The 23017-nt window shown below is 47.8% G+C and overlaps 2 protein-coding genes across 2 annotated transcripts in view; one reads left to right on the forward strand and one right to left on the reverse strand.

The window, feature by feature from the left end:
* The window catches only part of NDUFAF1 (NADH:ubiquinone oxidoreductase complex assembly factor 1), a 36817-nt gene extending 30049 nt beyond the window's left edge, over nt 1–6768 (reverse strand). The window contains exons 1-2 of the mRNA XM_033190479.1: nt 6529–6768; nt 251–370 (exon numbers count right to left, since the gene is read on the reverse strand). The gene's annotated coding sequence lies outside the window, so the exon portion shown is untranslated. The remainder of the gene's footprint in view (nt 1–250; nt 371–6528) is intronic.
* A 51-nt stretch (nt 6769–6819) lies between these two features.
* Nucleotides 6820–23017, forward strand: part of RTF1 (RTF1 homolog, Paf1/RNA polymerase II complex component) — a 73951-nt gene continuing 57753 nt past the window's right edge. The window contains exon 1 of the mRNA XM_033190482.1: nt 6820–7072. Within this exon, the coding sequence (XP_033046373.1) occupies nt 6875–7072 (198 nt within the window). The 5' untranslated portion in view covers nt 6820–6874. The remainder of the gene's footprint in view (nt 7073–23017) is intronic.

Below are 23017 nucleotides of genomic sequence, written 5' to 3' on the forward strand. Positions count from 1 at the left end.
TCGAGACCATCCTGGCTAACATGGTGAAACCCCGTCTCTACTAAAAATACCAAAAAACTAGCCGGGCGACGTGGCGGGCGCCTGTAGTCCCAGCTACTCGGGAGGCTGAGGCAGGAGAATGGCGTGAACCCGGGAGGCGGAGCTTGCAGTGAGCTGAGATCCGGCCACTGCACTCCAGCCTGGGCGGCAGAGCGAGACTCCATCTCAAAAAAAAAAAAAAAAAAAAAAATATATATATATATATACTTACCATGTGCATTTTCGTCATGGAACTCAGGCCTCTGGTGGTAGACATTACCTCATGGTTATACAAAGCATTTTCTCACACTCCCTGGTGCCACTTTGGCGTGGCACTCAAACCAGTCTAACGCTGCAGGGAGAAACCACATTATAGGATAACACATGTTCATGATCCTGTTTTGGGGTGTGTTTACATGTATTCCCTAAGAGGTCTGGAACAATATGCACTAAACTAGTCATAGGAGTTTTTCCTAGAGAATGAGATTGGGAGAGAAGAGGGATGAGGGTGAGGACCTCCTTTTTAATTTATATACTTCTGGATTTGGGCTTCTTATTTACAGTGGACATGTATTAATTTTGAACTTTAAAAAATAAATTTGGCTGGGCATGTTGGCTCATGTCTTTAATCCTAGCACTTTGGGAGTCCAAAGCAAGAGGATCACTTGAGCCCAGGAGCTCAAGACCAATGTGGGCACCATGGTGAGACTTTGTCTCTACAAAAATATTTAAAAATGGCCGGGCGCGGTGGCTCAAGCCTGTAATCCCAGCACTTTGGGAGGCCGAGACGGGCGGATCACGAGGTCAGGAGATCGAGACCATCCTGGCTAACACGGTGAAACCCCGTCTCTACTAAAAATACAAAAACTAGCCGGGCGAGGTGGCAGGCGCCTGTAGTCCCAGCTACTTGGGAGGCTGAGGCAGGAGAATGGCGTAAACCGGGAGGCGGAGCTTGCAGTGAGCTGAGATCCGGCCACTGCACTCCAGTCCGGGCGACAAAGCGAGACTCCGCCTCAAAAAAAAAAAAAAAAAAAAAAAAAAAATTTAAAAATTAGCTGGCATGGTGGAGCGCCTGTTGTCCCAGCTACTCTGTGAACCATGATCCTGTCACTGTATTCCACCCTGGGCAATGGAACAAGACTCTGTTTCAAAAACAAACAAAACAAAACAAAACAAAAACCGTAATAGTACATTATTTAAAAAAAAAAAAAGTACATTATTTAAATCCAGGCACAGTGGCTCATGTCTGTAATCCAAACACTTTGGGATGCTGAGGTGGGAGGACTACTTGAGCCCATGAGTTCGAGACCAGCCTGGGCAACGCAGGGAGACCCTGTCTCTGCAAAAACATACAAAAAGTAGCCGAGTGTGGTGGCGCACTATAGTATCAGCTACTCGGGAAGCTGAGATGGGAGGACTGTTTGAGCCTAGGAGGTTGAGGCTGCAGTGAGCCATGACGGTGCCATTGTATTCCAGTTGGGGGCACAGAGCAAGACCCTGTATTTAAAAAATAAAAATAAATACAATTGGCCAGGCGTGGTGGCTCACACCTGTAATCCCAGCACTTTGGGAGGCCGAGGCGGGTGGATCATCTGACGTCGGGAGTTCTCAACCAGCCTGACCAACATGGAGAAACCCCGTGTCTACTAAAAATACAAAATTAGCCGGGCATGGTGGTACATACCTGTAATCCCAGCTACTCGGGAGACTGAGGCAGGAGAATCCCTTGAACCTGGGAGGCAGAGGTTGCGGTGAGCCGAGATCGTGCCATTGCACTCCAGCCTCAGCAACAAGAGCGAAATTCCGCCTCAATAAATAAATAAATAAATAAAAATACAATAAATAAAGAGATACCTGCAGTAAGAGGGCAAAGAAATCTGAGCCTGAGGATAATCACCACAGTAGCCAGCGCTCCAATAAGGTTAAACTCCCAAGCAAGGCAGTGTGCCTAAGCTAAAGGCCCTAGTTGAGAAATAATAGGACCGTGACAAATGAGATGAGGATATCTGGTTAATGCCCCTAAAGAATCTGAAATCTCAGCTACTCCCGAACCTTCTGAACCTGCAGAAATGATCTTCCATCCAGCACTCCTTTTCTCCTTTTAGACACTGCAGAGGCTTGTCCCTGGCAGGACTGCAGGATTTCTCCTTCCCCTCAGAATCTGCTCTTACCCCTCTCCTGGTCACTAGACTTATATAGGGTTAAGTCACCACATAACCCAGTGGGGGACTTACTGGGCCTATTAAAGGAGGCAAAGGACTATACGCCAAAAGAGCTGGAAGAACCAGCCAAGCAGGTAGTGGCAGGAGCTGGGAGAGTAGCAAAGGACTAGATTCTGAGGGTGCCTGATCAAGAGGACCAAATTGTAAGACTGGGCCGGATATGGTGGCTCATGCTGTAATCCCAACACTTTTGTTTTTTGTTTTTTTGAGACGGAGTCTCTCTCTGTTGCCCAGGCTGGAGTGCAGTGGTGTGATCTCAGCTCACTGTAAGCTCCACCTCCTGGGTTCATGACATTCTCCTGCCTCAGCCTCTTGAGTAGCTGGGACTACAGGCACCTGCCATCACGCCCGGCTAATTTTTGTATTTTTAGTAGAGACGGGGTTTCACCGTGCTCTCGATCTCCTGACCTCGTGATCCGACCATCTCAGCCTCCCAAAGTGCTGGGATTACAGGTGTGAGCCACCGCGCCCGGCCAATCCCAACACTTTTAAGAGACTGAGGCAGAAGGATCACTTGAGGATAGGAATTTGAGACCAGCTTGGGCAACATAGTGAGATCTTGTCTCTACAAAAAATAAAAATAAAAAAATTAGCAGAGTGTGTTGGCACATGCCTGTAGTCCCAGCTACTTGGTAGGCTGAGGTGGGAGGATTGCTTGAGCCCAGGAGTCTAAGGCTAAATGATGAGCCATGATCATACCACTGTACTCCAGCCTGGGTGACAGTGCAAGACCCTGTCTCAAAAAAAAAAAAAAAATTATAAGATTAGATAAGGAAGAGTACTGTTTTTTTGTTTTGTTTTGTTTTGTTTTGAAATGGGGTCTCGTTCTGTTGCCCAGGTTGGAGTGCAGTGATGTGATCTCGGCTCTCTGCAACCTCTGCCTTCCAGGTTCAAGCAATGCTCCTACCTCAGCCTACTGAGTAGCTGGGACTACAGGTGCATGCCACCATACCCGTCTAATTTTGTATTTTTAGTAGAGACAGGGTTTCACCATGTTGGCCAGACTGGTCTTGAACTCCTGACCTCAAGTGATTCACCCTCCTTGGTCTCCCAAAGTGCTAGGATTACAGGCATGAGCCACCACGCCTTGCCTAACTTACTTTTATTATTATTTTTAAAATTTTGAGATGGAGTTTCACTCTTGTTGCCCAGGCTAGAGTGCAATGGTGCGATCTCAGCTCACTACAACCTCCACCTCCTGGGTTCAAGTGATTCTCCTGCCTCAGCCTCCTGAGTAGCTGGGATTACACGCACCTGCCACAATGCACAGCTAATTTTTTTTTTTTTGTATTTTTAGTAGAGATGGGGTTTCACCATGTCGGCCAGGCTGGTCTCGAACTCCTGACCTCAGGTAATCCACCCACCTTGACCTCCCAAAGTGCTGGGATTACAGGTGTGAGCCACCACACTCGGCTTGGCCTAACTTACTATTTTTTTTTTGAGACGTGGTTTCCCTATGTTGCCAAGGATGGATTTGGCCTCCTAAACTCAACCGCTCCTCCTACCTTAGCCTCCCAAGTAACTGGGACCATAGACCCTTGCCTCCAGGCCTGCTTTGTAACTTACACCTTATAAGAACCCAAAGAGACAGACACTATTATTATCCTCATTTTACTAATTGGAAACTTTCACTGTTTGGGTTCTCTGGGAAGCTGACTCAAGAGGGAGTTTAAAGTGATGTTTATTCACTAAATTTAGACATTGATTAGTCTCAGTATGGACTAACTTCAGTACGTGAATCATTAGAAGACCTTTTGCAGAAAGATCACAACCTACAGATTTCACTCAAAGAACATACTTTTATTAATTCCAGTCAAGGGCCACTGACCAAGTTATGGCTTTCTTTTTAGCAATACTGTGTATTAACACATTTAAAGAGGGTCCTCCAGAAGGGTACCACGGGCTTCAGGGTGGCTAGACATAGGGAAGCTGGGCTGGTGATTCGGGGTCATCTTGGCCATGGGCTGGGTTCCAAGGATATGCTGGGGGAGAAAAGTCTATGGGCTATATCTTAGGAAAATTCTTCTAGGGTAAAGAGGTAGTTGGACTTTATTTAGGTTATTTTATTTATTTTTTTGAGACAGGGTCTCACTCTGTCACCCAGGCTGAAGTGCAGTAGTGCGATTGTTTTCTTTTTTCCTTTTTTTTTTTTTTGAGACGGAGTCTCGCTATTGTTGCCCAGGCTGGAGTGCAGTGGCAAGATCTTGACTCAGTGCAACCTCTACCTCCCAGGTTCAAGCAATTCTCTGCCTCAGCCTCCCAAGTAGCTGGGATTACATGCGCCTGCCACCACGTCTGGCTAATTTTTGTATTTTTAGTAGAAACGGGGTTTCACCATCTTGGCCAAGTTGGTCTTGAACTCCTGACCTTGTGATCCACCTGCCTCGGCCTCCCAAAGCTCTGGGGTTACAGGCAAGAGCCACCGTGCCCGGTCCACGTTATTACTATTATTATTATTATTATATTTTTGAGACAGTCACGTCTGTTGCCAGGCTGGAGTGCAGTGGTACGATTTCGTCTCACTGCAGCCTCCACCTTTGGGTTCAAGTGATTCTACTGCCTCAGCCTCCCAAGTAGCTGGAGTTACAGGAATGGGCCACTATGCCCAGCTAATTTTTGTATTTTTAGTAGAGATGGGGTTTGACCATGTTGGTCAGGCTGGTCTCCATCTCCTGACCTTGTGATCCACCTGCCTCTGCCTCCCAGTGCTGGAATTACAGGCATAAGCCACTGTGCCCGGCCTAATTTTTGTATTTTTAGTATTGATGGGGTTTCACCATGTTGGCCAGACTGGTCTCAAACTCCTGACCTCAGGTGATCCACCCTCTTTGGCTTTCCAAAGTGCTGGGATTACAAGTGCAAGCCACTACACCCGGCCCCTACCCTATGTTCCTAATCACTAAAGGAAATAACTTCTGGAGATGACCTTTTTATCAGCTGACCTCAAACTTAAGTATAAAAGTGAACTTACTTCCTACACACACCAGTTCCCCAAACCTTCTTCTCTCCTCTTGTATTTCATTTTTTTGATTAACAGCCCACCTGCCACTAGCTTCCTAAGCTAGCATCTGAACATCAATAGGTATCTGGGAGCACTCCTTCCCTTACCCCATCCCAAATCCTGGGGATTCTACCTTCCAAATTATCCAGAATCCATTCACTTGTTTCCATTCCCACAGCTTCGTCCTTAGTTCATCTCTTGCCAAGAAGACAACAATCCAAAGGATCTCCCTGCTCTTAGTCCATTCGCCATACTGCCGTCAGAGTAATCTTTGAAAAACACAAATCAGGCCGGGTGCAGTGGCTCACGCCTATAATCCCAGCACTTTGGGAGGCCGAGGCGGGTGAATCACCAGAGGTCAGGAGTTTGAGACCAGCCTGGCCAACATGGTGAAACCCCGTCTCTACTCAAAATACAAAAATTAGTGGGGCGTGGTGGAGGGCGCCTGTAATCCCATCTATTCCGAAGACCGAGGCTGGAGAATCGCTTGAACCTGGGCGGCAGAGGTTGCAGTGAGCCAAGATCGCGCCACTGCACTACAGCCTGGGCGACAAGAGCGAAACTCCGTCTCAAAACAAAAACAAAAACAAATTAGCCGGGCATGGTGGCAGGAGCCTGTAATCCCAGCTACTCAGGAGGCTGACGCAGGAGAATCGCTTGAACCTGGGAGGCGGAGGTTGCACTGAGTCGAGACCGCGCCATTACACTCCAGGCTGGGCAACAAGAGCGAAACTCCGTCTCCAAACAAACAAACAAACAAACAAAAAAACACCACCACAATCAGGCAGGGCACGGTAGCTCACGCCTGTAATCCCAGCACTTTGGGAGGCCAAGGCGGGAGGATCCCTTGGGCCCAGGAGTTCGAGACCAGCCTGGGCAATATAGGGAGACCCCCCGCCCCGTCTCTACTAAAACACAAAACCACACACAAATCAAATCATGTGGTTCTTCAGTTTAAAATCTTTCAATACTCAAGTTCAAACTCCCTAATTCAGCTTACTTATTAGGTTCTGAGTGATGCAGTCGCCGTGTCCTTCTCCAGCCTCGTCTCTCGCCTATCCCCACCCACAATCTCTGCTCCGGCCATAACTAACTTCAGTTCTCCGAACCCAACTTTATTATCGCTGAGCCATTTTGCCTACGCTGTTCTCTGCGTGCAACACTCTACTCTCCTTTTGGGTAATTCAGATGCATTCTCCAGGTCCCAGCTCAGCTGTCACTCGCACAGCCCCGGCCGACAGGCTCCAGCCCCCAACCGGTGTCCATCGCGTGGTCCAGGCGACTTACGTCTTCCAGGCCGTCTGCCCCTTAAGTCGACCCCTACACGCTATCAGTGTCGGACAGCTGAAAAGCGGTAGACACGTGAGCCCCCTCAGAGAGAACCTGGATCCCTGCGGCTCCAGCCCCCGATAGGGAGAGAGCCCACCAAACTTCGACTCAGTAGCGGAGACACAGCCAAGGACTCCGGGGCAGTCGCGGGGAAAGCCACCACCATTCCCTGCCGGGAAACAGGGAGGGAAAGAAGGCCCCGCCTCTTACGCTGCGTCGGGGGCGGGGCAGGGCGGGGCACCAGGCGCCCTGCGAACGGCGTGCGGCGAGCAGGGGGCGGGGCCAGGGGCGGAGCGGAGCGCGCATGCGCGGTCGCCTTTGTGTGGGTCGAGCGGCGGCGGCGGCGGCGGCAGTGGCGGTCCCACTGGCAGGCGGGCAAGAGGGGAGTCCGGGCGGCGGCCGGCGTGGGAGCCGGGGGACCACCATGGTAAAGAAGCGGAAAGGCCGCGTCGTGATCGACTCGGACACGGAGGACAGCGGCAGCGACGAGAACCTGGATCAGGTGAGGGCAGGCCGCGGAGGCGCGGGCCGGCGGAGCCAGAGGGCTGTCCGGGCCGCGGGAGCCGGGAGCCGGGAGCCGGCCGGGCCTGGAGCCTTCCCACCGGAGAGCCCAGCTCGCCCCGTGCCCTGAGAACCACTGCAGCCCCTTTTCTGTCTTCCCGGAGTGTGCGGGGCCTTGGAGACCGGCCCGGGCCTGGAGACGGAGCCCCGAGGACTTGGCGCCTTGGGCGGGGAGGCGGGGCAGGGACCGGGCTGATGGGCCTCGGGCTCTGGGGTAGCGAAAGGGGCCGCGATCTTCCGGGCCAGATCGGGGCGGCGGGCTGTATAGTCCAGGAGATCCAGGCTGGGCGAGATAGGAAGTATTGCCCGCCAACCTGGGAGGCTGGGAGGTTTTGGAGGAGGTGCAAGGGTGCGCGTCGGGCAGTGGGGGGCGAGGGCCGAGAAGATCCGGACTCTGGAAGATGGAAGTTTTTCGGACAAGGGGTGTGGACAGAGAGGAAGGACACTCGTAAATGTTCCTAGGAGCCTCTGCCGTGCTTGCCAAGGATGACTTAGCTGTGGGCACGAGTTTATTTGGCGACTAGGGTCGTTTGTGTTTGAGAAGGGCCCCTGTTGGGGTGTCAGACCCAAAAAAACACTCTTCGGTGGAGGAAAGAGGGCAGATACTGGAAGTAATAGAGAACTATGTAGGGCGACATGGAGGGACTGTGCACAGCCCAGGCCTCCTCTTGGCCCTTACATGCAGCATCTCAGAATTCTTTCTTACTTGAAGACTGTGCAGAAAGCACTGAAAGTAACCTTTGGCTTCAGTGTCTTGGGGTTGAACTGTTTATATACTGTAGAAAACATTGCTCTTTGTAGCAGTGCTCTAGTGATACCAGGCGATACAAAGATGGTCTCCCTTATGTTTAATGAGCAAATGATGTGAAGAAAGAATATGCAAGAGATAGTAGCTTTTGAGTAGAAAGACTACTGAACTTGGAGTCTGAAAATTTGAATTCTAGGCTGGGCTTATGCTATTTTCTAACTATGTATCTTTGGTCTTAAATGTTAAATGAAGATGTAACATAAGCCTTGTGTATCTAATTGGTTTATTGTAAAGATCAAGTGTTTGTAAAAATTGATGACAGTGCAAGCATTTGCTAATTGTAAAGTTTTTCTATAAATGGCTTCTTGGGGGTCTTTTGTCTGAAGCCAGAGGTCTCAGTTTGAAAGTATTAGGGTTGGGCGCGGTGGCTCACGCCTGTAGTCCCAGCACTTTGGGAGGCCAAGGTGGGCGGATCATCTGAGGTCGGGAGTTCGAGACCAGCCTGACCAACTTGGAGAAACCCCGTCTCTACTAAAAATACAAAACTGGCGGGGCGTGGTGACACATGCCTGTAATCCCAGCTACTCGGGAGGCTGAGGCAGGAGAATTCTTGAACCTGGGAGGCAGAGGTTGCGGTGAGCCGAGATCGCGCCATTACACTCCAGCCTGGGGAACAAGAGCGAAACTCTATCACAGAAAAAGAAAAGAAAAGAAAAGAAAAAATACATAAAGAAAGAAAAAAGAATGCATTACGGCATAAAAGGGGAGAACTTTTTTTTGGCGGAGGGGAATGGAGTCTCGCACTGTCGCCCAGGCTGGAGTGCAGTGGTGCGATCACGGCTTCACGGCAAGCTCCGCCAAAGGAAGGACTTTTAAGAAGAAAAGGACTGGGGAGGTGCTGTAGAAAGAGGACTGCTTTGAAAATAGTGGTAGGGGGGTGGAGAAGTAATGGGGCCTGTGTAGGACTATCTAAGGAATAGAAACTTTGTTTTGGGGCAGCAATTGAAAATGTTCTCATTGAAAGGCTCCTGAAGTTTACAAAAATATCCAAAGTGTAATTTTGACTGTAAAAGTTTGATTGGTAGATAATTTTAGACTGGCAATTGGAGTAGAATGTATTTTTTTCTATCTTCTCATCTACAAATGTGAATGTTTCAGATAATAACAACATTGGCTACCATTTATATAGTGCCTAGGGTAGGCACTTTAATTGTTTTATTTATATTGTCAAGTTTTCACATTATGGTAAATTTGGAATTATTTCCCCTACTTTACATAAAGAAAATGGACGTTGAAAAAGTTAAATAATTCACACAGCTAGTAAGTTGTAACATTGGGATTTGAACTCAGATCTGCATGAGTACAAAGCCTGTACTGTTTCCACTATACCAACTTAATCTGTTAATTTTAAATTTTTTTCATACTGCAAGATGATAATGTTTCACAGTCATTTTTCATGGTGCTAGAATTCGTGTTTATAAAGTACACCGAATAGAGGAAATTGGTACATACATTAAAAGGATTATTTGGGGGGATTTCTTGGTAAAGCACTCTCAAGACATCTGTTCAAATGATGAATGAACTGAACTGCAAATTATTGTCCTTAGTAGTTTCCCACAGAATTCTGATAAATAAAATAAGTTGAGTGCTTCCTTTCGTGGTAGAGATGGTTTACCTGATCCACAGAAAGCTTTTTCAAAGTGGAAACTGGAGGTTATTGCCACTTTATTTATTTCTTTATTTTTGAGATGGAGTCTTGTCTATTGCCCAGGATGGAGTTTAGTAGCACAATTTCAGCTTACTGCAATCTCCGCCTCCTGGGTTCAAGCAGTTCTGCTTCAGCCTCCTTGTAGCTGGGACTACAGGTGCCTGCCACCATTCTTGGCTAATTTTTGTATTTTTAGTAGAGACAGGGTTTTATCATGTTGACCAGTCTGGTCTCGAACTCCTGACCTCAAGTGATCTGCCCACCTCGACCTCCCAAAGTGCTGGGATTACAGGCAGGAGCCACCATGCTTGGCCGGAATTGCAACTTTAAATGCAATTCTAAATATCTATTTGTAAAAGGAAATTAACGTAAAATGTGTAAGTAATACCTAATACATTTTAACAGCAATTTCAGCTTCCTCTCCTTCAGCTTCTCATTTGCATTCTTGTTATCAGATGGGAACTAGATAAAAATTCCCTTTCCCTGCGCATCCTAACAGGGGTACTGATGCCTTCTCTTTGTCTGTTCAGCACTATGCCAGCCTCAGAAGAATCAAAGAGGAAGATCTCTGCCCTCTAGACATTTTCACGAAAGACCTTTAGCACAAGTTCACAGTCATTCCTGCTTGGGGGTCTTTAGGAATCCTAATGCATTCTGGATCTTTCCTGCCCCAAATACCTTGTGCTGCTCCATCTGGTTCTGAGTCTTCACTGGGGGTATAACATTAGACTTACTGTCTAGTGTATGGTACTTATGGAAGGAACAAACCATGACAGATCACCGAGTATCTAGTGTTGAATGGAACGCAGTTAGTAAAGAGGCCTTTTGTCCCTGGGTTTTCTGATGGGAATCTGAGCCATTATGTCAAAAATTTTACCTCCAGTTTATTCCTTACTGAAGGTGAGATAGGTGGGCCTTCTAGGCTGGTTTTCCCAGGTGGTAGGGGCAGACCTCTGTGTGAGAAGCCACCTGGATTGCTTATTTAAAATGTAGGTTGGGACTTAGAGAGTGCAGCAGTTCCCATCCCAGACCTACTGAATCAGACTCTCAGGGGATAGAGCTCTGGACTCGGCATTTGTAACAGGTATAGCTCAAGTAATTATGATTTATGTTAGTGATTAAGATCACTGCCTATATGCAAGTTAATCTTTTTAGTAACACACTGTAAGTATTTGGAAGATAAATAGCTTCGTGTCTCTGCCATGGTACTTCCAAGTTAAGCGTGTGTGTGTAGGCTGGGCATGGTGGCTCATGCCCTGTAATCTCAGCACTTTGGGAGGCCAAGGTGGGAGGATCACTTGAGCCCAGGTGTTTGAGATCAGCGTAGGCAACAAAGTAAGACCTCATCTGTACAAAGAATTTAAAAATTGGCCAGGTGCAGTGGCTCACATCTGTAATCCCAGCACTTTGGGAGGCCAAGGCGGGCGGATCACCTGAGGTGGGGAGTTCGAGACCAGCCTGACCAACGTGGAGAAACCTCGTCTCTACTAAAAATACAAAATTAGCCGGGCATGGTGGTACTTGCCTGTAATCCCAGTTACTCAGGAGGCTGAGGCAGGAGAATCACTTGAACCCAGGAGGTGGAGGCTGTGGTGAGCCGAGATCATGCCACTCTTGTTGCTCCAGCCTGGGCAACAAGAGTGAAACTCTGTCTCAAAAAAAAAAAAAAAAGAAAAGGCACTTGTATAATTAAAAGAACCTGACAGGGAAATTGTAAGACGGCAAAACTACTGGTTTTTTTTTTTTTTTTTTTAAGACAGGGTTTCACTCCTGTTGCCCAAGCTGGAGTGCAGTGGCACAATTACAGCTCACTGCTGTAGGGTTGACCTCTCTAGCTCAGCCATCCTTCCACCTCAGCCTCTCAAGTAGCTGAGACTACAGGTGTGCACCACCACACCCAACTAATTTTTAAAATCATTTGTAGAGATGGCCCCACTACATTCCCTAGGCTGATCTCGAACTCCTTGGCTCAGATGATTCTCAAGCTTTAGCTTCCCAAAGTGCTGGGATTATAGGTGTGAGCCGCCACACCAGGCCTTATTTATTTCTTTGTTTGTTTGTTTTTGAGATGGAGTCTCACTCTGTCACCCAGGCTGGAGTGCAATAGCACGATCTCAACCCACTGCAGCTTCCACCTCCCGGGTTCAAGCAGTTCTCCTGCCTCAGCCTCCTGAGTAGCTGAGATTACAGGCGCCCGCCACCACACCTGGCTAACATTTTGTATTTTTAGTAGAGATGAGGTTTCACTATGTTGGCCAGGCTGGTCTCTAACTCCTGGTCTCAGGTGATCCGGCACCTGGCCTTATTTGAACCTTTGAAAGTTTTTAAAACTAAGACCTCGTTTGAAAGTTTGAAAGCTTTTCTTTTAGCATTTGACTGATAGTGACCTTGTCCTTATTTTGACCACACCCTTTCTTCAACATTTTAAAATTTTGAGATACTTGCTGTTGGTGCCTATTGGGAAATAATAATTTGAGGCAAATCTCTGGGCTCTACATCATCTCTCTTTATGGAATAATATTTTTGCAGTAAGTCCTATAAAATGAAAAACATTCAAGATAATAAAGGAACCAGAGTTCTCAATTCAAATCAGTACAACTCAGTATTTATAAAAATTTTACTCTGCCTTTCTACAAAAATAAAAATTGAGCTATGTGCACACTGGGATGCTTTATTTTATAGTTTTCTTGTTTAAAATGGAGATTATATTGTCATGTCCTGTATTTCTCTTTATCTAACTTGGAGTAGCAATACTTAAATTTGTCTTTGAAAGAATAGGCCCCCTAAGTATTTTCTTTTTTCTTTCTTTTTTTTTTTTTTGAGACGGAGTCTCGCTCTGTCACCAGGCTGGAGTGCAGTGGCCGGATCTCAGCTCACTGCAAGCTCCGCCTCCCGGGTTTACGCCATTCTTCTGCCTCAGCCTCCCAAGTAGGTGGGACTACAGGCGCCCGCCAACTCGCCCGGCTAGTTTTTTGTATTTTTAGTAGAGACGGGGTTTCGCCGTGTTAGCTAGGTTGGTCTCGATCTCCTGACCTCGCGATCCACCCGTCTCGGCCTCCCAAAGTGCTGGGATTACAGGCTTGAGCCACCGCGCCCGGCCTTCTTTTTTCTTTTTTGAGACAGAGTCTCGCTCTGTCACCAGGCTGGAGTGCAATGGCGTGATCTTGGCTCCTGCAGCCTCGGCCTCCGGGTTCAAGCAGTTCTCCTGCCTCAGCCTCCTGAGTAGCTGAGATTACAGGCGCCCGCCACCACACCTGGCTAACATTTTGTATTTTTAGTAGAGATGAGGTTTCACTATGTTGGCCAGGCTGGTCTCTAACTCCTGGTCTCAGGTGATCCGGCACCTGGCCTTATTTGAACCTTTGAAAGTTTTTAAAACTAAGACCTCGTTTGAAAGTTTGAAAGCTTTTCTTTTAGCATTTGACCTGATAGTGACCTTGTCCTTATTTTGACCACACCCTTTCTTCAACATTTTAAAATTTTGAGATACTTGCTGTTGGTGCCTATTGGGAAATAATAATTGAGGCAAATCTCTGGGCTCTACATCATCTCTCTTTATGGAATATATTTTTGCAGTAAGTCCTATAAAATGAAAAACATTCAAGATAATAAAGGAACCAGAGTTCTCAATTCAAATCAGTACAACTCAGTATTTATAAAAATTTTACTCTGCCTTTCTACAAAAATAAAAATTGAGCTATGTGCACACTGGGATGCTTTATTTTATAGTTTTCTTGTTTAAAATGGAGATTATATTGTCATGTCCTGTATTTCTCTTTATCTAACTTGGAGTAGCAATACTTAAATTTGTCTTTGAAAGAATAGGCCCCCTAAGTATTTTCTTTTTTCTTTCTTTTTTTTTTTTTTGAGACGGAGTCTCGCTCTGTCACCCAGGCTGGAGTGCAGTGGCCGGATCTCAGCTCACTGCAAGCTCCGCCTCCCGGGTTTACGCCATTCTCCTGCCTCAGCCTCCCAAGTAGGTGGGACTACAGGCGCCCGCCAACTCGCCCGGCTAGTTTTTTGTATTTTTAGTAGAGACGGGGTTTCGCCGTGTTAGCTAGGTTGGTCTCGATCTCCTGACCTCGCGATCCACCCGTCTCGGCCTCCCAAAGTGCTGGGATTACAGGCTTGAGCCACCGCGCCCGGCCTTCTTTTTTCTTTTTTGAGACAGAGTCTCGCTCTGTCACCCAGGCTGGAGTGCAATGGCGTGATCTTGGCTCCTGCAGCCTCGGCCTCCCGGGTTCAAGCAATTCTCTGCCTCAGTCTCCCGAGTAGCTTGGATTACAGGCACCTGCCACCACATCCAGCTAATTTTTGTATTTTTAGTAGAGACAGGGTTTCACCATCTTTGCCAGGCTGGTCTTGAACTCATGACCTCGTGATCCACCCACCTCAGCCTCCCAAAGTGTTGGAATTATAGGTGTGAATCACCACGTCTGGCCAGCCCCGTAAGTATTTTCTAGGAACTGTTTTCAGATGCTACATGTAAAGAATGTTATTATTATAAAGTATACTTCTACGAACCTTCTCTATAAATCTTGAGAAATTTAAAATTGTGCTTCTTGTTAATGTAGTGTTTTCCACATTAATCAGAGGCAAAGTTTGAAGTGAAGGATGAGTTTATGAGAAGTGTCAGTGTTAATTCGTGAAAACTTTAATTTGTGTCATGTTGCATCTAACTTGATGTAATTTGCTTGTTAATTTCACTCTTTTCAAAGAGTGAGTCCCATTGGAGCTCCCCCCACCCCACCCCCGCCCAAGATGGAGTCTTGCTGTGTCACCCAGGCTGAAGAGCAATGGAGCGCTGTCGGCTTACTGCAACCTCCCCCTCTAGGTTCAAGCGATTCTCCTGTCTCAGGCTCCCAAGTAGTTGGGATTACAGGCATGCACTACCACACCCGGATAATTTTGCATTTTTATTAGAGATGGGGTTTCTCCATGTTGGTCAGGCTGGTCTCGAACTCCGGACCTCAGGTGATCCACCTGCCTCGGCCTCCCAAAGTGCTGGGATTACAGGCGTGAGCCAATCGCCCAGCCCTGGGAGCTTTAACAGTGAGGCTTTTAGGAAAAATACAAAACCGATCTTCAGACACAGGTCATATTGGTGTATTTATTTATTTTTTTTGAGACAGAGTCTCGCTCTGTTGCCCAGGCTGGAGTGCAGTGGGACGATCTCAGCTCACTGCCACCTCCGCCTCCCGGGTTCAAGTGATTCTCCTGCCTCAGCCTCCCAAGTAGCTGGGATTACAGGCGCCCACGCCTGGCTAATTTTTTGTGTTTTTAATAGAGACGGGATTTCACTGTGTTTTTTGTTTTTTGGGTTTTTTTTTGAGACGGAGTCTCGCTCTGTCGCCCCGGCTGGAGTGCAGTGGCCGGATCTCAGCTCACTGCAAGCTCCGCCTCCCGGGTTTACGCCATTCTCCTGCCTCAGCCTCCCGAGTAGCTGGGACTACAGGCGCCCGCCACCTCGCCCGGCTAGTTTTTTGTATTTTTTAGTAGAGACGGGGTTTCACCGTGTTAGCCAGGATGGTCTCGATCTCCTGACCTCGTGATCCGCCCATCTCGGCCTCCCAAAGTGGTAGGGTTACAGGCTTGAGCCACCGCGCCCGGCCGGGATTTCGCTGTGTTAGCCAAGATGATCTTGATCTCCTGACCTCATGATCCACCCGCCTCGGCCTCCTGAAGTGCTGGGATTACAGGTGTGAGCCATCACACCCAACCCTATTGGTGTATTTATTGCTTTCTTTCTAGACTATAAGTTTCCTCAAAATTAGAGATTGTTCATCTTTTTTTTTTTTTTTGAGACAGAATCTCACTCTGTCACCCAGGCTACAGTGCAGTGGTGCGATCTCAGCTCACTACAACCTCTGCCTTCTGGGTTCAAGCGATTCTCATGCTTCAGCCTCCCAAGTAGCTGGGACTACAGGCGCATGCCACCATGCCCAGCTAATTTTTCGTATTTTTAGTAGAAACAGGGTTTTGCCACATTGGCCAGGCTGGTCTCAAACTCCTGACCTCAAGTGATCCGCCCCCCTTGGCCTCCCAAGAGTGCTGGGATTTCAGGCATGAGCCACCGCATCCAGCCTGATTGTTCATCATTCAACAGATGTATTAGACAGTGTTAGACACTAGAGCTATTGGGTGAACAAAATGGAAGCAGTTTCCACCTTCAAGGAGTGTAAAGTGGAATGAGAGAGAGATGAGGTGGGGGGATTGCTCAGAGAGAGTAATTTCCTTACAGTTGCGCTACAGGCCATGAAGCCAGGGCAAGAATACTGTGGAAATACTACCAGGGACCCTATTCTAGCCTGATGAGAATGACATTGAAACCGAGACCTGGAATATGTGTTAAGGAAAAGAAGATTAGAAGACTGAAGAGTAAAGGGAAGGGTGTTGAATGTTCATGGTTGAGGCACCAGCATATGTAAAAGAAATGAGGCAGAAAGGACCTAGAACCCTTATGAAACTGAAAGAAGCACAGGGTGAGTGTAACATAAACTAGTTGCATAGTTGGAGAGAGAGTAGTACAAATGAAACTGTAGAGGTAGATTCTGTTTTGACCCTTTAAGGATGGAGAAGTCAGTTTAGCGGACTACACTCAGCAGTAAAAATAAAATTGAATTGATAGAAAACATAAAGTGTGTCATACATGGTAAAGATAAGTAATGAAATTTGTGTATCTCATATGTACATGTAGATGTATACTGGGTTATGAGGTATAATTTTTCTTACTGTGGGCTGGATTAAAAAGAAAAAAGTTGTTTTTTTTTTTTTTGAAATAGAGTCTCGCTCTGTCGCCCAGGCTGGAGTGCGGTGGTGCGATCTCGGCTCACTGCAAGCTTTGCCTCCCAGGTTCAGGCCATTCTCCTGCCTCAGCCTCCCGAGTAGCTGGGACTACAGGCGCCTGCAACCACACCCGGCAAATATTTTTGTATTTTTAGTAGAGACAGGGTTTCACCATTTTCGCCAGGATGGTCTCGATCTCCTGACCTCGTGATCCGCCCACCTCGGCCTCCCAAAGTGCCGGGATTACAGGCGTGAGCCACCGCGCCCAGAAAAAAGAAAAAAGTTTTTTGGCCAGGTGCGGTGGCTCACGCCTGTAATCCCGGCACTTTGGGAGGCCGAGGCGGGCGGATCACATGAGACCAGGAGTTCGACCAGGTGGGCCAACATGGCAAAACCCCATCCCTAGGTAAAATACAAAAATTAGCCAGGTGTGGTAGCACACATCTGTAGTCCCAGCCACCGGGGAGGCTGAGGCATGAGAATTGCTTGAACCTGGGAGGTGGAGGTTGCAGTGAGCTGAGATCACTACTGGACTAGCCTGGGTGACAGAGAGAGACTCCGTCTTTTAAAAAAAAAAAAAAAAAAAAGGAGAAAAAAATTTAACGCCACTGGAGGTCCTCAGCCTCCCCAGTGGCTGGGACTACAGGTGTGTGTTGCCACACTGGGCTAATTTTTGTATTTTTAGTAGAGACTTTGGACTTTATTCTGAGGGTAATAGGAAGCCATTGAAGGATTTTAAGTTGGAAAAGATTTTCAGATTTGCCTCACCCAGACTATGTGGAGAGTAATATAGAGGGGGACACTAATTAGGTGGCAGATAGAGGAGTCCAGATGAGAGATGTTGGAGAACATAAGATTCATTAGAATGGAAGCTCCAGGAGGGTAAGCGCGTGTGTTCACTATACTATCCCTGGCATCTAGAGCAGTGCCTGTATGCAGTTGGCACCCAGTCAGTGTTTATTAAATGAAGGACTGACTTGGATTGATATGGTTGTTATAGAGATGACAGATAGTGGAATTGGTTGGACATAATGTTCAGTATGTAGAATTAAAAGGATTTGAAGACTGAGGACTGATTAGATGTTAGGATGAGAAGAGGATTATTAAGGATTGATGCCAGGCTCTGGCATGAGATGGGGAATGCTGGAGGAGCAGGTTTAGAGGTGAAGATCCTGCGTTGAGTCTGGGATATGTGGAGTTTGAAGTGACTATGAGATATCTAAGTGGAGACATCAAGTAGGTAGTTGAAAATAACACTTGAAGGCCAGGCACAGTGGCTCACACCTGTAATCCCAGCACTTTGGGAGACTGAGGTGGGAAGATTGCTTGAGCTCAGGAGTTCGAGACCAGCCTAGACAACATGGTGATGAAACCTAGTCTCTACAAAACAAAAAAAATTTCTTTTTTTTTTTTTTTTTTTTTTTGAGATGGAGTCTCGCTCTGTCGCCCAGGTTGGAGTGCAGTGGCCGGATCTCAGCTCACTGCAAGCTCCGCCTCCCGGGTTTAGGCCATTCTCCTGCCTCAGCCTCCCGAGTAGCTGGGACTACAGGTGCCCGCCACCTCACCCGGCTAATTTTTTGTATTTTTAGTGGAGACGGGGTTTCACTGTGTTAGCCAGGATGGTCTCGATCTCCTGACCTCGTGATCCGCCCGTCTCGGCCTCCCAAAGTGCTGGGATTACAGGCTTGAGCCACCGCGCCCGGCCTAAAAAAAAAAAATTTCTTTTTTGAGGGGGAGTCTCACTCTGTTGCCTAGGCTGGAGTGCAGTGACACCATCTTGGCTCACTGCAACCTCTGCCCTGGGTTCAAGCGATTCTTGTGCCTCAGCCTCCTGAGTAGCTGGGATTACAGGCACATGCTACCATGTCCAGCTAATTTTGTTGTTTGTTTGTTTGTTTTTATTTTTAATTTTTTTTTGAGATAGAGTCTCGCTCTGTCACCCAGGGTGGAGTGCAGTGGCGCCATCTCGGCTCACTGCAACATCTGCCTCCTGGGTTCAAGTGATTCTTCTGCCTCAGCCTCCCGAGTAGCTGGGACTACAGGCGTGCGCCACCACAGCTGACTAATTTTTTGTAATTTTAGTAGAGACAGGGTTTCACCATATTGGCCAGGCTAATCTCTAACTCCAGACGTCATGATCTGCCCACCTTGGCTTCCCAAAGTGCTGGGATTACAGGCGTGAGCCTCTGTGCCTGGCCATTTTTTTGTATTTTTAGTAGAGATGGGGTTTTGCCATGTTGGCCAGGTTGGTCTCGAACTCCTGAGCTCAGGTGATCCACCCCCGCTTGGCCTCCCAAAGTGTTGGGATTATAGGCATGAGCCTACTGTGCCCAGCTTCTACAAATATATATATATGTATATATATATATTTTAGACAAGAGTCTCACTCTGTTGCCCAGGCTGGAGCGCAATGGTATGATCTTGGCTCACTGCAACCTCCACCTCCCAGGTTCAATCAATTCTCCTGCCTCAGCCTCCCAAGCATCTGGGATTACAGGGGCCCACCACCACACCCAGCTAATTTTTGTATTTTTAGTAGAGATAGGGTTTCACTGTGTTGGCCAGGCTGGTCTCGAACTCCTGACCTCGTGATCCACCCACCTCAGCCTCCCAAAGTGCTGGGACTGCAGGCATGAGCCACTGTGCCTGGTCTACAGAAATTTTAAAAAATTAGCTGGCCGAGCGCGGTGGCTCAAGCCTGTAATCCCAGCACTTTGGGAGGCTGAGACGGGTGGATCACGAGGTCAGGAGATCGAGACCATCCTGGCTAACACGGTGAAACCCCGTCTCTACTAAAAAATACAAAAAACTAGCCGGGCAAGGTGGCGGGCGCCTGTAGTCCCAGCCACTTGGGATGCTGAGGCAGGAGAATGGCGTGAACCCGGGAGGCAGAGCTTGCAGTGAGCTGAGATCCGGCCACTGCACTCCAGCCTGGGCAACAGAGCGAGACTCCATCTCAAAAAAAAAAAAAACCCGTCTCTAGTAAAAATACAAAAAAACTAGCCGGGCGAGGCGGCGGGCGCCTGTAGTCCCAGCTACTCGGGAGGCTGAGGCAGGAGAATGGCGTAAACCCGGGAGGCGGAGCTTGCAGTGAGCTGAGATCCGGCCACTGCACTCCAGTCCGGGCGACAGAGCGAGACTCCGCCTCAAAAAAAAAAAAAAAAAAAAAAAAATTTGGCCGGGCGCGGTGGCTCAAGCCTGTAATCCCAGCACTTTGGGAGGCCGAGACGGGCGGATCACGAGGTCAGGAGATCGAGACCATCCTGGCTAACACGGTGAAACCTCGTCTCTACTAAAAAATACAAAAAAACTAGCCGGGCGAGGTAGCGGGCGCCTGTAGTCCCAGCTACTCGGGAGGCTGAGGCAGGAGAATAGCGTAAACCCGGGAGGCGGAGCTTGCAGTGAGCTGAGATCCGGCCATTGCACTCCAGCCTGGGTGGCAGAGCGAGACTCCGTCTCAAAAAAAAAAAAAAAAAAAAAATTAGCTGAGCGTGGTGGCATGCACCTGTGGTCCCAGCTATTCATTCAGAATAAAAGCTACATAAGCTGGTTGTAGTGGTGTGTGCCTGTAACCCCAGCTACCCGGGAGGCTGAGATAGGAGGATCACCTGAGTTTAGGAGGTTGAGGCGGCAGTGAGCCATGATCACGCCACTGCACTCCAGCCTGGGTGACAGTGAGACCCTGACTCAAATAATAACGGTAATAATAATTATGCTTGCCTGACAGAGTAGGTACTTAATAAATTTTTGTTGAATAAACAAATGCTACTTGGCATACCCATGGTGTCAAGTTTTCTTTATTTTTATTTTTTTTGAGACGGAGTTTTGCTCTTTGTTGACCCGGCTGGAGTGCAGTGGGGCAATCTCAGGTCACTGCAACCTCCACCTCCCGGGTTCAAGTGATTCTTCTGTCTCAGCGTCCCGAGTAGCTCAGACTACAGGTGCCTGCCACCATGCCTACACCAGCTAATTTTTGTATTTTTTGCAGAGACAGAGTTTCACCCTGTTGGCTAGGCTGGTCTTGAACTCCTAACCTTGGGTGATCCGCCCACCTAGGCCTCCCAAAGTGCTGGGATTACAGGCATGAGCCACCCTACCTGGACTTCTTTTTTTTTTTTTTTTTTAATTTTATTTTTAGAGCTGGGGTCTCACTCTGTCACCCAAGCTACATGGTGGGACATTTTCTAACTTGGTGACATTGAGATTACTTGAAGAGATAAGGGACACTGTCACCTTGGGGGTTCTTGTTCCAGCCCCTCTACTGCAATACTGATATCCCTTTTTTTTTTTTTCTTTTGAGACGGAGTCTCACTTTGTTGCCTAGGCTGGAGTGCAGTGGCACGATCTCGGCTCACTGCAAGCTCTGCCTCCCGGGTTCACGCCATTCTCCTGCCTCAGCCTCCCAAGTAGCTGGAACTACAGGCGCTTGCCACCACGCCTGGCTAATTTTTTTGTAGTTTTAGTAGAGATGGGGTTTCACTGTGTTAGCCAGGATGGTCTCAATATCCTGACCTTGTGATCTGCCCGCCTCGGCCTCCCAAAGTGTTGGGATTACAGGTGTGAACCACCGTGCCTGGCACCCCCCCCCTTTTTTTTTTTGAAGACAGGGTCTCGTTCTGTCACCCAAGCTGAAGTGCAGTGATGTGATGATGGCCCACTGTAGGCTTGACCTCCTGGCTTCAAGTGATGCTCCCTCCTCTGCCCTCTGGAGTAGCTGGGATCACAGGTGTGTGCCACCATGCCCAGCTAATTATTTATCTATTTATTTTGAGACAGAGTCTTGCTCTGTCGCCCAGGCTGGAGTGCAGTGGCATGACCTCAGCCCACTGCAACCTCTCTGCCTCCCAGGCCCAACCAGTTCTCCCTCAGCCTCCTGTGTAACTAGGATTACAGGCACACACCACCACATCGGCCTGCTTTTTGTATTTTTAGTAGAGATGGGGTTTCATCGTGTTGGCCAGGCTGGTCTCAAACTCCTGGCCGCAAGTAATCTGCCCATCTTGGTCTCCCAAAGTGCTGGGATTACAGGCGTGAGCCACCGCACCCGCCCCAGCGAATTGATTTTTAATTTTTTGTAGAGACAGGGTCTCCCTATGTTGCCCATGCTGGTCTTAAACTCCTGGGCTCAAGGGATCCTTCCTCCTACCTTGGCCTCGCAAAGTTCTGGGATTACAGGCCACCTGTAAGCCTCCTGTGAGCCACCACGCCCAGCCAATATTCACTGTTTAAATCAACCAACAGTTTTGCTGTGAAAGGGACACTAGGAAGTAACTTCTCAGATTTAAAGCTCTGTGAATTACTGTTTTTTCCTTGTCATCTTATAGATCCTCCCAGTTCTCTCTGTCCCTGTGGCTACTTACTTTGTCTAATGCGACTGTTGTGGGTTCCTTCTCAGTCCTCTCTGTACTTCCAACCTGGCCCCTCTAGTCTGTTCATCTACCAGTTTTAGTGCTCTTTTTTTTTTCTCTCTCTCTCTTTTTCTCTCTTTTGAAACCCTTGCTGGATTGGGTTACTCCCCTGCTTCAAACTATTTGATGGCTTCCCACTGCCTAACTTCCATGTTCCTCACCCTGTTTTATAAAGCTCAGAATGATCTGGTTTCTTCTTACCACTAACCCAGCTCATTCCATTCTCCCGCTTGCCTGCTAAACTTTAGTCACAGTTTCTCTTTCAGTTCTTTGACTAAGCCAAGCTGTTATCAGCTTCAGAGCCTTAGCTGTTCCATCTGAAGGCCTCTGACAGAAACTGTAGCATGTTTTCCTCTCGTAAAGTTTCAAGTCTCAGCCTCAGTGCCTCAGAGAAGGCTCTCTAACCACCCTGATGCAGACAGCACCTGCACTCGTTTGATTCACTTCTTTCTTAACACTTATCATTAGATGGAATTCATTGTTTCTTCTCTTGTTCATTGTCTGTCTCCCATACTCGATTTTAAATTCCATGAGATCAAGGACCATGTATCTTTTCCTTATTTTTTCTTTGTTTTTTATTTTATTTTATTTTATTTATTTCTTTTTTCTTTTTTTTACTTTTTTTTTTGAGGCAGAGTCTCTCTCTGTTGCCCAGGCCAGAATGCAGTGGCACAATATCAGCTCACTGCCATCCCTGCCTCCTGGGTTCAAGCAGTTCTCCTGTCTCAGCTTCCTGAGTACCTGGGATTACAGGTGCATGCCACTATGTCTGGCTAATTTTTTTTTTTTTTTTTTTTTTTTTTTTTTGAAACAGAGTCTTGCTGTCCCTTAGGCTGGAGTGCAGTGGTGCAATCTTGGCTCACCGCAACCTCTGGCTCACTACAATCTCCACCTCCTGGGTTCAAGCAATTCTCCAGCCTCAGCCTCCCAAATAGCTGGGACTACAGGTGCGTGCCACCACACCCAGCTAATCTTTTGTATTTTTAGTAGAGACAGGGTTTCACTGTGTTAGCCAGGATGGTCTCGATCTCCTGACCTCATGATCCACCTGCCTTGGCCTCCCAAAGTGCTGGGATTACAGTCGTGAGCCACTGTGCCCGGCCTAATTTATGTATTTTTAGTAGAGATGGGGTTTCACCATATTGGCCGGGCTGGTCTTGAACTCCTGACCTCAAGGGATCCACCTGCCTCAGCCTCCCAAAGTGCTAGGATTACAAGCTGAGCCACCACACCCGG

The sequence above is a fragment of the Trachypithecus francoisi genome, unplaced genomic scaffold (genome assembly GCF_009764315.1).
Source record: "Trachypithecus francoisi isolate TF-2019V2 unplaced genomic scaffold, Tfra_2.0 Lachesis_group3, whole genome shotgun sequence".
Classification (NCBI taxonomy): Eukaryota; Metazoa; Chordata; class Mammalia; order Primates; family Cercopithecidae; genus Trachypithecus; species Trachypithecus francoisi.